At 37.2% G+C, this 17,795-nt stretch overlaps 1 protein-coding gene across 7 annotated transcripts in view; it reads left to right on the top strand.

Moving 5' to 3' along the window:
- LOC139968108 (fibrocystin-L-like) overlaps positions 1–17,795 on the top strand; it is an 88,054-nt gene that overhangs the window by 13,436 nt on the left and 56,823 nt on the right. For 6 of the 7 annotated variants that reach the window (XM_071972480.1, XM_071972478.1, XM_071972482.1 and 3 more), the window contains exons 2-14: positions 749–841; positions 2,686–2,830; positions 6,267–6,363; positions 6,872–6,929; positions 7,060–7,165; positions 8,235–8,285; positions 8,604–8,680; positions 11,637–11,750; positions 12,759–12,860; positions 13,716–13,851; positions 16,256–16,478; positions 16,683–16,934; positions 17,146–17,278. In XM_071972480.1, coding sequence (XP_071828581.1) covers positions 749–841; positions 2,686–2,830; positions 6,267–6,363; positions 6,872–6,929; positions 7,060–7,165; positions 8,235–8,285; positions 8,604–8,680; positions 11,637–11,750; positions 12,759–12,860; positions 13,716–13,851; positions 16,256–16,478; positions 16,683–16,934; positions 17,146–17,278 — 1,587 coding nt within the window. Of the gene's footprint in view, positions 1–748; positions 842–2,685; positions 2,831–6,266; positions 6,364–6,871; positions 6,930–7,059; positions 7,166–7,620; positions 7,710–8,234; positions 8,286–8,603; positions 8,681–11,636; positions 11,751–12,758; positions 12,861–13,715; positions 13,852–16,255; positions 16,479–16,682; positions 16,935–17,145; positions 17,279–17,795 lie in introns of those variants that run through there. The other variant, XM_071972484.1, reaches the window with a different exon arrangement.

The following is a 17,795-nucleotide window of genomic DNA, read 5'->3' on the forward strand; positions in this document are numbered from 1 at the left end:
ATATATATATATTTATATATATATATATATATGTATGTATATATATATATAAACATATTTATTTATATATATATATATATATATATATATATATTTATATATATATATATATATATATATTTATATATATATATATATATATATATATATATATATATATATATATATATATATATATATATATATATATATATGTATGTATATATATATATATATATATATATCTTGTTTGGATCCTTACATTTAGTGATGGTCGTTATTATTCAGTTTATGATACGGTTAAAGGTGACCGTTTTTATAACGGATCTTGTACAGTATATACATGCCAAACTGAGGATCGGGTCACATGGAAAGGGAGGGGGGGGGGGGGCATCTCACTGGCTGCCATGAGTTAAATTTATTCAGTATAGACCCATTATGAAAACAAATTTACAAAGAAACAGACAAACATTTCTCCACACAGTGAATGCCGGTTTGTAGTTACAAGTAACTATTGACAATGAACTGTGTCGTCCTCGTTTACAGCATTTCGTTCACGTATAATTTCTATTACCACTGTTTTTCTATTACCACCCATTTTTAATCTTATAACTTTCTTTTTATTTTTCATTACTTAATCTTCAAAATAAAACTGACCATGAATTTCTCATAATTAGCATGTAGCCTACGGGATGTCACACAAGATATTAATTTATTTGAATAAAACTTATCTCTTATTATGTTTCCCTCTTCTCTCCTTCAATAACAGTCCTGACGGTTACCGCGGCACCGCGGTTTACCAGCATGGGTCACAAGAAGGGTAGTATGAAGGGGGCCACACGGCTTTACCTCTACGGTTCAGGTAAGTTAAATTTCAACAAATCAGTCAATTAATGAATCAATCAATCAATATTCCGTAACAATGTATGTCATTTGATTAATTAAGGTTTTAGTAAACCTGTACTCAGATATCGTAATGCAACAAGAACAATAAAAAGACCTGTTACTAGTGCATGGCCAAATGTGAAAGATTGAATGAAATTCATTTAATAACTCGAGGCTAATTTACCTTCATTTGATGACATAGACATTTCAAAGAGTTTTGTAGTGTGCCTAATTTGATACAATCTTCTTCTTTTTTGAGTTAGCACAATTGATCAGTTATTTAATACACGGTAGTCGAGCATACACAAAATGCTCTAAAAGTTGACTAAGTTTGGCACCCAAAAAAATCGTATATAGTTTATGATTATATTCTCAAATGTCACTTTATTCCTAAATATTAGCATACGGACGTATAAAGATAGATAGATAGATAGATTTATCTGTAATTAATTTCTTTATCTTTATAACATATTCCAGTCATAAAATATCAATACTGAACCCCAAACCGGCAGGCCATCACTAACTGATATCTTTGCTTAGTGAAATCCTGCTCCGGTTTTCCGTTTGGCCAAGGACATTTTATAAAGGCAAAGAATACAATACAAACCTTTGGGTAATCAATCGCGACTCTCGAGCCACCCGCCGGTCGATCGATATTTACCACCAGTTATTGAAGGAACCCTTTTTTTCTGCTACAAAAGGCCATTGTGTCCACACTTATATAAAGAAAACCTTTATTTGAAGGGCTTTCTTAGTCAAGAAACGTGATGAGGTACCTGAATGTGGATAAGCGAGGGCTTAAAATGACTCTCTCTGTATAGGTGATTACATGGAACTGTGGTGGACAAGTCTGTGACGTCACTACATGAATTGCACCTCAATTGATAATTATGGGAGTTGGTTGAAACTAAAATACGACACGTCTTTGTTAGTTTCATTGTTTATTATTATTATTTGTGGGGAGGGGGTGGGATAGGGTACATCTGGATCCATTGTAGAGAGCTGGCGATAAGGAATTCCATGTGAACTTATGAAACGTATGATATCAAAAATCCAATCCGAGCAATTAATCAAGAAGACCAAGTTCTTTTGTGCCACGGTTTACTAAAAGCTGGTCTTTTTAACACAATCGATTTTGTTACATAACAACAATTAGGACCCGAGGGGTACAACACGTGTTTCTGGGTGACATCTCGTGACCGGCTAGAGAAAGGTTACTTGAAAATCTTTCCTGTTCACACTACAAAAACAACGAAATTGGTCATAAATGTTAACAACTCACTCACTCATCAGGAGTGGCCAAAAAAATTGAAATAAAAATAAAACCAAACTTAATGATCAAATCAGTGGTCAACACCGAAGGCCAAATGAAACAGCAATGAAAGAGGAACATCATGTCCGTTTATTAGTGTTATAAATATTTTGTAATGTTGTGTAAACGTGTATAGTATATGCCCATCTGAGATCATGAATCCATGACCATGCTTAAACATCATGCAGTAGTATTGCTTCCATGGAGGACTAAACCCAGCCCCACCCCCCCCCCCCCCCCCACACACAAAGAACGACAAACAGACCAATCGTCACCATGAATCAAGGTAGCAGATGCAAGGGACTTTAATCGTGATGCTTCTCACTTTCTTATACTTATAGCCTATAGTTTGCATATAATATTATATTCAATACCATATTCAGTAATTGGCCCTTGACCGAACGTTCACCTTTAGAAACATTTTATTGTGACCTGCAGGAAAACTACAGCTTTCTCAAACTCTCTTTCTCTCATATTTTTCCTCTTTTCTCTTTTATCTTTTGACACAGAATTTGCCGCAGATCAATTTAGTTCCCCAGTCGTTGGTAATGAAGGTTTAGGCAACAAAGTTTGGCTTCGATCGAGTACGGCAGCCGTGGAATGTGACGTCATCACGTATTACACAACACGAGATCAAATAGTCTGCGACACTCGGTGAGTTCTTCAAATCATGCATCCTTGCAGATGTCGACTCCCCAGATATCATGGATTATCCCAGGAAGGATCCATGGCAGGGACACAGGGGGACCTGTCACATCCCCTCTCCTTTCTGGTTTTTAACGCTAGAACCTAGCTACAAAATTATCATTTGATCCTAACAAGATCAGTGGCGTCGCCAAGGGGGGGGGGGGACCAGGGGGGCACGTGCCCCCTGGGAAACCTAGTTTCCCCCGAGTGCCCCCCATCTGAGATTTGGGTTGGTAAAAAAAATATATATATTTTGTTATATTCAACTCCCATCATCTGAGTTGGTTTTTCATAAGGTCAAAGAAGCACAGTAATTCGTATTTTCTTCAAATGAGCTGCGAAAAAATGAAAAAGTTTATCCTTGACCGTCGGGTATCGAAGTCGTAACCCGCGCCATCACAACAGGTGTCGATATTTACATTGAATGTGTCAGTGCTCACACCATATACCAGCGAAATGTGAGAATGTGAGGGTCCGCAGGCACCATACTTGCCTATATTTGTGGACCCATATATTAATCCTGTTGTGTAGGAGGTGCAGAGGTCATTTGAGGTCAGATGCTTGTACGAACAAATGGCGAATGTTCACACCTGCATACTGAGCCATACTCGATGTGTGATCAAACTTTGGATTGCATGGTGAGATCCCTGATAGGAGCCAATAACGATGCTGGAACCTGTTACATCTTAATAGATAATGGGAGAAAACGAGAAGGACAAGAAAGGAGTCGGGGGTCATGCACACATTAATTCAACAAATGTAGGTTCTATTGATAGGGTTAGGCATAATATCGACAGCATGTGGTTCATTTCCTCTGCAAAATTCTGCGCGTTGTTAAAATCATTACCTCAAAAATAGCAATTTCTGGAGATATCTTCAGATCGAATTTAGCATCAAATGTGGCACCATTTTGCATCTAGCCCATCCTCCGTATGCGAAAATTTTCCAAATGGGGAGGGGCCACCCCCTCCCCTTAGACCCCTCCCCCAGGACGGCGATCCGTATCCACCAAAGTGCCCCCCATCAAATGCTGGTGCCCCCCTGTGCCCCCCCCCCAGACTGAAAAGTCTGGTGACGCCACTGAACAAGATACACTCACTGGATAATAAAACGAAAACTTATGATTTGCAGGTAGAGATTAGCCCGATATTCATATCAACGTAGATATAAGCATGTTACAACATTACTATCTTACTTAGATGAAAACGTCACACGCCATCAATTAAGGAAAGGAACCTTCAACCGGGGTTCGGCACTCGTATAAGAACTATAGTTTGGGGCCTACAAATAATAATTGTTTAAAAGTCAAAATTGTTTTCCTTTATGGTAGAATTTTATCAATAGCTGAACCATGTATCTTCAAACAAATAGCTTATATAAAAGCGGCCTACTTGGTATACGTGTCCTTCAGGTGACAATTTGCTGTATGTATTTCTTTATTGTAGAACCGTTCGTTTAATTATACGTTGAAAATTAATGAAAGTTTAATCAGCATGCAGAGCGAAATCGATCTTGTATTATAATGATATTCACAATAGGTATAACCAAGACACAATACATGACCTTCGACGTGAAAGCAAGGTAAAATTGCTTTCTCTAGTGTAAGTGCAAGTCAGAGTCACGAACTACGAACTACTTTTACATAAGCATTGATGAATTCATAGACGATAATGATGCAACAATTATCTTTCCCTTAGCAACGGTACTGACACGTGACTAAAATGATAACTGACCAAGCGTGATAAAAAAATATACAGTATCAGGGACGGTAGTAACTACTGGAACACATGCCCCCCCCCCCCCTCTCTCCAACACTCCTCCACAAACCATTTCTGCGTTTGTATAGTGGCATGTGTTCTTTTTATTATTGGTCAAACCATGCTGATAGATGCAAACAAGAGGATCACGCATCCTCAAATGGAAAATGTAACGGTGATTATGACCAGCAAAGCCTGCCACATTTTTCTGAGAATTAAAAATTGAACCCAGGCCCCCGTGCCCTACCACCCCAACTTAACTGACCGATTAAAGCAATTAGGATAATTAGGGAGGAAATGATATCAAAGAAGCGAACGAAAGCATGAGCGTGCAGCGCATGATGATCCACGCACGGCGCACAATTACAAAACAGCATGAATTAACAATAAAATGGACTTCAACAGCTTGAAAAGTCAGTTTTATTCATTTCAAATATAATGAAGACAATTTAACAATGTTTTGAACATTGTTTCCTGAGTTATGTTTGAAAACAACATAGAAAGGTGTCTCAGCTTTAATTTCAATTCTTACACGTTTTTGTGTTATATACTCGCTATAACGGGTTGAAGTATTAATGAACTGCTCCTTTGAACGGAAAAATATATAAAGAAAAAAAATTGAAAAAGAACGGATTGATTAAGTCTGATTAAGTCATTAGAAACTGTATTTGTGTCGGTAAATATTGTCAGGCTGGACTTTCGGTAAGGACATATGGGCTCGGGTCCAGGGCCCTGATGTGATGTAGCCCCCCCCCCCCCATAAAAAAAACGAAAATTGGGAAAATGTAACGTAGCAGAAAACTTTCATATTCTTTAACTAGCCAGATGAGCTCGGTCCACGATGTATCCCCCACCCCCACCCACCCCCACCCCAGCCCGAAAATAGGGAAACAAGAGGAATAGTGACATATAATTCATGTATGGTACTATTTTCCTAATTACAACTTATAGAAAACTGTTACTGAAAGCTACAAATCACGTTACTACGAATATATGCGCTGTACAAATACACTTGAACTGCAAACCGGAAATGTTCAAACATAGCTGGTCTTGTTTTCCTTACATTCGGACGGTCAGCTGGGGACATTAATCTATCTGCAACTCCCGACTCTGCAACTCCCGACTCTGAACACTTCGTTCACATCCGTACACACAAAACTCATGGTGGTTTGATACAGAAACACCATTGGTACTTACCAACTGAAAATGATATAAGAGGATTCTAGATTTTAACAGTTTTTATTGCGTTACCAAGGTTTCTTTATCGAGCATGTCTGACATCCTTGACCAATGTACATGTAGCTGATTAGCTTGAAATGCATTAACTTTACACATATAAACTAATAACGAAAAGTATTGGAGAATTTTGAAAATCTGCTGCCTTTTCTTTACATATGATTAAATACCGATACTAGTATCAAAGAGTTTCCATTGGCAACGAACCTTTCCGAGGATATATATTATTGACTTGGTTTTCAAAAGAACCTATATGAAATCGCTTTAGCTCAATCAAATCAAATCTTATTTTGGGACTAAATATTCTCGGACAGTTTAGTTAAATAATGAAATCTAAAAGCTGCACCGGCTTTACTTGTATCATACATCTAATTTCTGACGTTTCTCACCTGAATTCTTTTGATCTACAGTGTAGCACCGGCTGGTACTTACGATGTATCGATAGAGGTAGACGGGGTTGATGTGGAGTCATCTACTGGTCGATATTGTAGCAATTGCTACTTCACGGTATTACTTTCTTAACTTCAAATATACATGATTCATATTGGAATATGCATGTTCTCACCATTTTATGTGTGTGTAACGTTAAGCTACTATAGGATCTCAATATAGGATAACGAAAGAAAAATCCGAATTCATTTTTTCATGTCATGATATAAACTTCAAATTAAGAAACAAATTGTGCCATAATAAAATAAATAAACTGTACTGTAAATTTTCTGTAGTTCAATTATTATACATAGCCTAAATATACACAATATGTCGCATGCAGTCACCTCTGCCATATAAATGGTAGAGGGAGATTGACTTCTCTCCTCTATCACCTGTCTCAACTTAACCTAGCTTACAAACCCTGCACCCCATCACTGACCAACTTCAAGGTCAAAGCCCCTTCCTGTCTCTAAGTCTACACAGTTACATTCACCGTGAGATCACGACGTACATTCCTTTGGATATTCTACGAATTGAAAGAAAATTTTGCAATGATTTTTCCTGTTATTTTTTTTTATTGTAGTATACTTCGTCGCAAACTCCTACTATACAGACAGTGTCGCCATCTTCAGGAACACCAGGTAAAGTATCACTTCTTATTCTTGATATATGAAAGTAACTTGGGAATCGAACAATAAAGTGACTATATGATGAAACTTTCATGCAATTTATATGTATACATATATTTATTTATTTTATTATCTTTTGCAGATTCTTTGTTGACCATTCGGGGAAAACTTTTTACTGCTTACTACGACAATTCTCAAATTGAAAATGGTGATTTGGAAGAATCTTACACAGACCGAGAAATCCAAAGGTGATATAAACATGAAACATAGTTCATATCTAGGAAGGACAATTTCTGCTATTCCAAGAGATTATCATGTTTCGTGCTCTTTTGGCGTCCCAAAGAACAGGATATCGCGGAATGCTTGAATTAGTTGTTACTATAGAAATTGAACTAATTTCTATAAAATTTCGATGTACCGATTAGAATCTTTTCATTTTACAAGATTTAGCTAACAACCATATGGTTGTTAGCAAAATCCTGTAAAATTAAAAGTTTCTGATCGGTACATCGAAATTCGACGGAAATTTTCCTTTACGGTTTTGCCATCAACACTGCCTTTCTTGTATAACAGTACACTTCGTTCGGTTGCTGGCAGTTCCGTAAAGAACTATGCCAGTAGTCCCAAGTCATATCGAAAGTTACTAAGCTAAGCTCCCCGGGTACACCATGGTAGGTCATTGACTCGCATATGACAAGGAGACACCACACAAAAATGGCAGAAACTAACCAGTTGTATCAGTTAACCGTAGCTGCACTTGGAGGACACTAGAAAGTGTTATTTTCTTCGAAGGTTAGCACCAATCAAGTACTAAATTCGAAAAAATAAGCTAGGTAAAATATTTTGTGAACCATGTTAGGCTGCGCAAGTTTGACAAGGCCTAACTGCAGTATGTCGTGCATCAGGTTTGCGAACGCAGTCAAATCCAACGTTAGAACTGTTTGCCTTATGCATTTGCAGAATTTTCACAGAATTCAGAACAATTAAGGCCCTCACTTTTTGAGAAATAATATCAGTAATGTTTCTTTTTTGAGGAATTAATGATGCCTTTACTGTGGAATTGGATTGAGTACTTATGAATTTGTTTCAGTAAGTTTAACATGCTAAAATGTGGGTCCAATTAATACTGGTAACCTTTAAAATGAAATTTCTACCGACATGAACATTGGCCTACTATGTAACATTACAACATGAAGTTTTTGATTTTTTAGAATGTGGCTTTAGCGCTTTAATCTTTGTGTGACCATAAGTATATCAAACTAATTTTGTATGAACCAACTTCTAATTCTGGCTTTTCTTATGATTGTGCTATTTCAGAGTTTTCTGGGGCAGCTACGTGTGTGACCCTGTTGATGAAGATGGAAATCTGTAAGTAACATATCTAAGTTTATTACAATAGAAATGATAATGTTTAGTTTATTGTGTAGATGTCAGAAATTGCGATTCAGATCCTCAAGAAACAGAACTTAAACCTCATGAAAAAGAAAGTTGGAAAATCACCAAACCCTAACGTAGGCCTGAAATACTTTCACCGTGAGTGTCCTGCGCTCTTGGCCTAGCATTTAACAATTTGACCAGAATTGCTTTTTTTTTGCAGAAAAAGGGAAGGGGGAGGGGGGTGGGGGAGGGAATATTTTTAAAGTGTTTTCATCCTTGTTCAGGGAAATTTTCCTTTGTATGTTACAGATATGGCATTGCATTGGACAATGGTGGAACATCAAGCTATGGCACTTTGCAGTGCAAACCCAGGGGCACATTCATTGGTAAGAAACTTGCAGACTTTAATCATTTACTGTCCTCGACCTTTTCAGCGACTGATTTATATTTAAGTAAAGTTCTTTAATGTTTCAGCAATAAGGAACTTCATTGATGGGATGTTAAGATGAGGGTGAGGAGGACCTGAACTTGATTTTGTGTTGTATTGTGCTTGCCTACAGCCTACACTCATTTTCTATGATTTTACCCTCCTATCCCTTTCCCCTGATCCCACTCCACCACATTTTGAGTTAGAAACCATCCATTAGAATATGATTATAGAAGATGGCATCCAATGTGCATCTCTGATGATAGATTTTCTTGCAAGAGGAATATTGCTGTTTCTTTTCACAATAAAAGTTTATTTTTCATCCACCCTCCTCCTCCCCTCCCCCAAATCCCTCTCCCATCCACATAATTGATAATGCTGGGTTGAGTCCACCATGGTCTAAAAAAAAATAATGTCATAAACTTTTCACAGATTTTGTATGCATTTTTAACACTGGAATTATAAGAACAAACTATTGACTGCTCATTCTCAATTTATGTTGTTCAATGACAGCTAACGTCGCACTGACATGTGTCTATTTGATTGTCAACTAACCGTGCGGCATCTCTTTGAAAATATCTAGGTATCGTCAAAGTAAATGAAGTGTATGGATTAAATAATTAGTTGCAGCGAAGTGTGACAATCACTGTTTACAGAGTTGAATAGTGTTAAGTAACACTCAACTACCAAGGACAATTGGTCATTTGCACAGTGCAGCTACGGTAGGCTACATAACGCTTGGCAACAAATAGCTTAATTGGTGGCTTAGTTCACTAATAAATGTCTATGGAAGTACACAGGTCAGAAAGCAAATAATGTTTTATTTATATGTCATTTCAAGATGTGTGTCTCCTCGCAAAACGTGCACTATCCCATCTACCCAACCTGCTTAAATTGGTAATGTTTTAGCACTGCGCTTGTACTGACTAACTTACAGAACACCACCCACTTCCTCTTTCTTTCCAATCTTCCATTCTGATGTCTTCTCTATCCCATAAATGCCTCTCTAAAATGGATCTTATTGATGATTATAAATGAATCAATTGCCCAGTTTGACCTTATATATTTAAGGGTAGGTTTACTCACTATTTCATTTAGGACAGGAATGAACCCCTTTAACCTGTTAAAGTCACAAATCTATTCCCCTGTAAAGAAGAGAGAACTTCATCACCTCGAGGTGAATTGTCACAGCTTGCGCTTGATACCGGTTGCTTAGTTACGGCAAACAGTTTGTTCATAAAATACCCTTGTAAACTTCCAGGAGTTTACTTTGCAGCCAGTGTCTCCCACAAGAGGTCAATGTGTTGAGAAAGTTGACTTAAATTTGTAACCGAGAGAGAGAGGAGTGGAGACAGCTGTTAGAGACTTTAAACCTGGAGTTTTAAATACCTGCATTTTATGATAAGCCTTTCTCCATCAGGATTGGAATATCTCTTTAAATGCAAATCTATACCAGTCATCTTATAAATACAGTAGTTTCATTGTTATACTATCCTTTATTCTGTGAATCCATTCAGCTGGTACCAACAGTACCTGTATTATATCCCTTCCAGACAAAAACACTTTATGTTTTACAGCTTTACAGTATCATTTGCAACCTTATATTAAAATGTTTCTGTATAATATCATGATCTCTATGGGATGAAATAGTAGAGAAAAATTCCCCGTGCCATGAATTACATTCCAGGGACTGGGTAAGATATCACCAGATTGCATCAAATTCAGAGCAGGGATACAATTTTAGGATGGAAGTTCAGTTTAATGTATCACCCATGGGATGCACTGATGGTTGAGGAATGTTTGCTCCTCCCCCCCCCCCTCTTAAATTGTCCTTGTTTGTACCAGGTATTGTTTACCAACCAGGTATGTTATTCTAGGTTATTTATCTTAACCTTTGGAATGTTTCCTGAAGTATATGAATTCTGGGAAGTCTTTGTAGCCCATAGAGGATTGAATGACATAAGCAAAGGATAAAGTAATAAAGGTACTGTTGATTGTTTGTGAGAAGTCACATATTGACACAAAGTAACCATAGACCCAGTGAGATGCAGTACATTTGTTCTCAGCCTGTGCCCTATTCAATCTTCACTTAATGCAAGAGAAGGATAACAAAAACATCAAACTCATTTTGCTGCTCAAACCTTGGTCCATTGCAGCTCTATGATTCCTGAAAAATTCCCAGTCGAAAGTTCTTGAAGACTCACAAGGATGCTAAGTTATCCTTTGCAAAATTGTTTTCATTGTAAACATGTAACTTTTAGAATATAACAGTTTAAAGTTTGTTGTCAATTGGTGGTATCTGTGTTGCTTTTAAGGAGCCAATTTGATCGAGGTTTTATTTAAATTGTACCCATATTGAAGATTGACATTTGTGAGGAATAGTTGGTTTCCAATTTTCTTTAATTACTAATTCATTTAAGCTTCCATTCCCTTCCACACAAAGTTATCAATCCTTTTGCTTTCTTTATGATCTTCTAACTAATAAAACAAACTTATTAAAAGCTTGTCAAAGACTCAAACGTATCAGAACATTACTAGTTCTCAAAATTGGAGAATGTAGTTAATATTGGAATTATTAGCTTAGAGTTCTGATAAACTTACAATATGATTTGTTGAGGAGCAGGAGGAGGAGGAGGAGAAGGAAGAAGTGAACAAATGGGGAGGGGGGGAGTAGGCCAGCAGGGGAGAAGGGAGGAAAGGTGGAGCAGTAGAGAGGAAGAGAAGAGAGAAATTGCAGATGACATTGCTCCTTCAGGGACTTTTAGATTCTTGTAAAGTTCCTAGAAAGAATGGATCTTTGATGATGGACCTCAGTTTTTATATTTGATCATTTAAGATATCTGATTAGTCTTGATAAAATAAAAAAGAATGTCTTTGATTTACAATTTTCATCAATAAATTATTTGTTCTCGTAGCATCCCAGCCGATGTCCTATCTTGTCTCCAAAAACTATGGCCGTTCCTGGAGTCTGCCCAGCTCGGTTAGCGTCAGTGGGAAAAACGAACTGTACCACTTTCAGAGTCATGCAGGTAACAGATTATGCTTCATTTCCAATTATATTTGCCCATTCATTCATGATCTTGTAAAATTACCTGGACTCTAACTGGCAAGCATATTAGCTCATCCCTTTTTATACTGAAATAATTCATCCCCTTAATACTGAAATAATTCATCCTTCTATACTGAAACAATTATCCCTTCATCCTCTAAAGTCATGTATACTTTAACTAACAGAACAACTCTGCTTGAGATAACAAAGTTAGGGACACAAAAATTGGGTGTTGTCTTTTGTCTTCATTACATAACACATCAATCAAGTGGAAACTGGGGTGTGTAAGTGGTACAGTGTTTGGACAGAGGAAACAGAATATGTGAGTCTTCTTTGAAATGGATAAACAGGATGGAGCAAGAGAGTCAAGTTTCTGTCATATTTATCAATCCTTTAAATTTGTTTACATTGGATACATTAGGAGATCAGTACACACCAGAATTGCTCCCAAACTGTTAGGAAATCAAATAACAGTCACTCATTTAAAGAGTTTGAACAAGTCTCTTTTGTACTTTCACTCTCAGAGCAGTTACCTTCATTGAAGTGTCTGAATTTCTGATATAGGACTTATTTCTGATTTAGAACTTCCAAGGAAACACTTTTAAAACGTTTGAGCTGGCCTCAAATCTTGTGAAAATGTCTATAAAACTTCTGAGCTTGCCCAAAAACCTTTTGAGATAAAAATGAGCTGAATATGGGGAGAGAATACTACTGTTTGACCTTTCACTGCTTTTGGGTATTGTTGATATTGCTTAGAAATAACATAACACTGTGACTAGCTTCTAGATTTACCATTTATTTTCGAACTTAAGTTGTCATTTATGAAGTAATCATAAAATTGATGATGTTGGCCTACAAGCGCCATACCAGCAAATTATACCTATAATATATATCATTTATAAAGTAATCATAAAATTGATGATATTGGCCTCCAAGTGCCTTTCCAGCAGATTAAACCTATCATATCTTGTCTTATCCCCATTCATAGTGGTTTACAGTGTGGAACCTTCTATGGGCAGTGTTGCTGGGGGCCTGTTGGTGACTGTTACTGGAAACTTCTTTGATGATGATACTGTGGTACTTATTGGAGGTAAGTCATTCAGTTATGGACACTTTCGCTTATAAAAATGGAGATACTTCAGTGGCAGACTATGAAGACTATAAGCAAGAGAAAAATATTCTATAATGTAAGTTTGAAAACACAATCTCAAATATTGTGTTTCTTACACTAGATAAGCTTATGTGATTGGTAAATCCTTTAAAACACAGCAAGTAGTCTGTTATATCATCATGGTAAACATTCTGCAAAATGCTTTACTTTCCTGTTATAAAATCAATGTTGGTTTATCCTTGAAACCTGTGATCAATAGAGTTTGGAATACTTGCTAACCTTTCAATGTTCTAGTCAGTATGCATCTGGATTTTAAGATTAGTATTTTCTTCCTTGGAGAAAAGATTTTCTACAATATAAAGAAAAGCAGCTAGACTTGTTTTGAGTTGGATTGCCATGGTGACAGCTCTATTGCCAGATGCATTCATTAATGTCATTTGATTTTTAAAACTTGTGGTTCTCAATGATTTAAATGCTATTAGGATGTAGTTTGATACACAGATGCAGTCAATTATCAGCAGATTTGTGCAACAATGAACAATGAACTTCAGCCATTAGAGTCGTCCTTTAAACAAAAATCCACGGATTAGAACTATAATGAAATGAAAAAATATTCTGTATTCTAAGGTTACAAACCTTGCAGAATAAATGAAGAAGTACAGAAAATCCAGCTGAGAAGATCACATTTTGTTATACTAACAACTCAATTTTTTTTTTTCATTTCCATGAACCTATTGGAAAAAGATTTGCTTGAGACAAATGTTTGTTTTTGTCTGTGTGCAATATTTGGGAATAATTTGTCCCTTTTTTTGCCCATTTATTCTGAACTTGCAGGTCAACCTTGTGAAATCTACAATCAGACTGTCACGATGATCGAATGTCTAACCAGTCCTTTAGAGGAGGAGATGACGGGATATCCGGGCAATCGAGGCATGAACAAAGAAATCTGGCTCGATAGTTACGTCAGGGAGTGAGTCAGAAAAGATTCATGAATTCCTTGGTATTATCCAACAAATTGCTGGAAATGATGAAAATTGCTTGACCTTTATCAGAAAGTACTTTCTTGATGTTCTTACACTTCAAATTATATACAGACGTTGCACAGAGTTAAATTATGTATGTTAAATGTATCCTTACAGAAAAAACAGTGTGAGGGTGTGGATAAACTCCACATTGCAGAAGGATATGGTGGGGGGAACTGGGTCATCTAATTACTGAAAGTAGTCTTTTTTTTCCAAAGTGTGCAGTGTTGGTGCTAGCCATTAATATTTTTATTCTCAGATGAGTAGTCTTTCTTCCCTAGTGTACAGTGCTGGTGCTAGCCATTTATATTTATTTGGTGGGAGAGCTGGGTTATCTAATTACCCAAGGTAGTCTTTTTTTCTCTAGTGTACAGTGTTGGTGCTAGCCATTTATATGGTGGGAGAGCTGGGTTATCATATTACCGAAGGTAGTCTTTTTTCCCCTAGTGTACAGTGCTGGTTCTAGCCATTTATATTTAAATGGTGGGGGAGCTGGGTTATCATATTACCAAAAGTAGTCTTTTTCCCTAGTGTACAGTGTTGGTACTAGCCATTAATATTTATATGGTGGGGGAGCTGGGTTATCATATTACCAAAAGTAGTCGTTTTTCCCTAGTGTACAGTGTTGGTGCTAGCCATTAATATTTATATGGTGGGGGAACTGGGTTATCTAATTACCCAAGGTAGTCTTTTTTTCCCCTAGTGTACAGGGTTGGTGCTAGCCATTTATATTTATATGGTGGGAGAGCTGGGTTATCATATTACCAAGAGTAGTCTTTTTGTCCCTAGTGTACAGTGCTGGTGCTAGCCATTTATATGGTGGGAGAGCTGGGTTATCATATTACCGAAGGTAGTCTTTTTGTCCCTAGTGTACAGGGTTGGTGCTAGCCATTAATATTTATATGGTGGGGGAACTGGGTTATCATATTACCAAAAGTAGTCTTTTTTCCCTAGTGTAAAGTGTTGGTACTAGCCATTAATATTTATATGGTGGGGGAACTGGGTTATCATATTACCAAAAGTAGTCTTTTTTCCCTAGTGTACAGTGTTGGTGCTAGCCATTAATATTTATATGGTGGGGGAACTGGGTTATCATATTACCAAGAGTAGTCTTTTTTCCCTAGTGTACAGTGTTGGTACTAGCCATTAATATTTATATGGTGGGGGAACTGGGTTATCTAATTACCCAAGGTAGTCTTTTTTTCCCCTAGTGTACAGTGTTGGTGCTAGCCATTAATATTTAAATGGTGGGGGAGCTGGGTTATCATATTACCAAAAGTAGTCTTTTTTCCCTAGTGTACAGTGTTGGTACTAGCCATTAATATTTATATGGTGGGGGAACTGGGTTATCTAATTACACAAGGTAGTCTTTTTTTCCCTAGTGTACAGTGTTGGTGCTAGCCATTTATATTTATATGGTGGGAGAGCTGGGTTATCATATTACCAAGAGTAGTCTTTTTGTCCCTAGTGTACAGTGCTGGTGCTAGCCATTTATATGGTGGGAGAGCTGGGTTATCATATTACAGAAGGTAGTCTTTTTGTCCCTAGTGTACAGTGTTGGTGCTAGCCATTTATATGGTGGGAGAGCTGGGTTATCATATTACCGAAGGTAGTCTTTTTTCCCCTAGTGTACAGTGCTGGTTCTAGCCATTTATATTTAAATGGTGGGGGAGCTGGGTTATCATATTACCAAAAGTAGTCTTTTTTCCCTAGTGTACAGTGTTGGTGCTAGCCATTAATATTTATATGGTGGGAGAGCTGGGTTATCATATTACCAAGAGTAGTCTTTTTTCCCTAGTGTACAGTGTTGGTGCTAGCAATTAATATTTATATGGTGGGGGAACTGGGTTATCATATTACTGAAGGTAGTCTTTTTTCCCTAGTGTACAGTGTTGGTGCTAGCCATTAATATTTATATGGTGGGGGAGCTTGGTTATCATATTACCAAGAGTAGTCTTTTTTCCCTAGTGTACAGTGTTGGTGCTAGCCATTAATATTTATATGGTGGGGGAGCTGGGTTATCATATTACTGAAGGTAGTCTTTTTTCCCTAGTGTACAGTGTTGGTGCTAGCCATTAATATTTATATGGTGGGGGAGCTGGGTTATCATATTACCAAGAGTAGTCTTTTTTCCCTAGTGTACAGTGTTGGTGCTAACCATTTATATTTATATGGTGGGAGAGCTGGGTTATCATATTACTGAAGGTAGTCTTTTTTCCCTAGTGTACAGTGTTGGTGCTAGCCATTAATATTTTTATGCTCAAATGACGTTTGATAGTCAATGATTGTAGTCTTATTTGACATATTTTTATTGAAATATGTTCATTCCTAAGAGGTGATTTTTTCTTATAGCCTGGCGGATGCCGTATTTGATGACAATGGCACAGACTTCAGATGGGAGCCTGTTTCCGATGCATCCATGTCTGATACAGGCAGCCTAGGGGAAGAAAATTCCTTCATTGGACGTTTGAGAGGCTATTACCGGCCTCCTAGGGACGGTTACTATGCTTTCTCTGTAGCCTGCGATGATCGTTCTTACCTCTATTTGAGCAATTCGACCAGACCGGAAGATAAGGTACATTCCACTAAAATATAAGCACCTCATTACAAAGTACAAAAGAATCAGAATGTTATGCAATCATTATGATATCACATTTGCAATACATCAAGAAAAAGCTGTTTCAATATATTTTTAATTTATTCTCAATGGTTTGGAGCACCACCAAAATGTCTGTTATCAAACTCTAAACGAAGATGAATAAACTTCCTCCCTTTTCAGAGAGAGATTGCATATTGTCCAGACCATGGAAGTGATTATTTTGCACATGCTGAGGCAACGTCTTCAAAGATATACTTACTTGGAGGTGAGTATTACTATATGGAGGCCACCTTGCTGGAGTGGAGCGGAGCTGCCTATGTTCGAGTCGGCGTCCACATGTTTGATGCTCCGTTCGTCAATGAAGACATCGATAGTGCGACTAACGAACAACAGAGACTAAATGTCTCATCAGTTGAGGAGGATGAGGTCCAGGTGAGTCATGGCAAGCATATCATGTAGCGGATATATATAATATGTTCATCTTCATTGTCTTTATTTCACAGCATGCCAAAAATTGATTGAAGGTTCTAAAAAGTTGTAGGCTATATAATGTTACTGAAGACCTCGCACATAGCACAGAGCCTGCTGCTTGTAACTGTCCAATAATAACAAACTTATTTTCTCATTTCTATTAATTTGACAGGTTCTTACCAGGATTGCAGACATACCAGAGCTTCAAGTGCTTGTTATCAAGTATGTGTACTGCAATGCTACTGTAGCTGGTACCTGCCCTCCAACACCCAAATACACCCTGAGTTTTATGGGCGAAGTCACTGGTAAGGATGTCTTTAGCTATCCTTTCTTTGGTAGCATGCACAAAGAGTGATACTTCATCTTTGTTTCATTTTACCATTTTTGTATTTTTATAATTTTGAGAGCAATAGCCGCAATCGACAAGTCTCATCAATTTACTAGCTACTTCTTCTACCAGTTCTCTCTGCTTTACCCTCCCCTCCCTCTCCTCCCCTCCCCTCCCCTCCCCTCCCCTCCCACTCCTCCCCTCTTAGATCCTCCAAAAGGAACGTATGGATGAGGCTACCATTTTTAACTGTCACTTTGGTAAAATGATATTCATACAAACAAGCAAAATAAATCCAAAATATTAAATTAAAATAATTCATAATGAATGATATTGTGCACTGTCTCAACTTGTCTATGTGTGACATTCATATTATTTATGATATATTATTTCTAACATTAGATATTTCCTATCGAATTATCTATATTTTCTATTGAATTATCTATATTTTTTATGGAATTATCTATATTTTCTATTGAATTATCTATATTTTC

This window comes from Apostichopus japonicus, chromosome 5, assembly GCF_037975245.1.
Source record: "Apostichopus japonicus isolate 1M-3 chromosome 5, ASM3797524v1, whole genome shotgun sequence".
NCBI lineage: Eukaryota > Metazoa > Echinodermata > Holothuroidea > Aspidochirotida > Stichopodidae > Apostichopus > Apostichopus japonicus.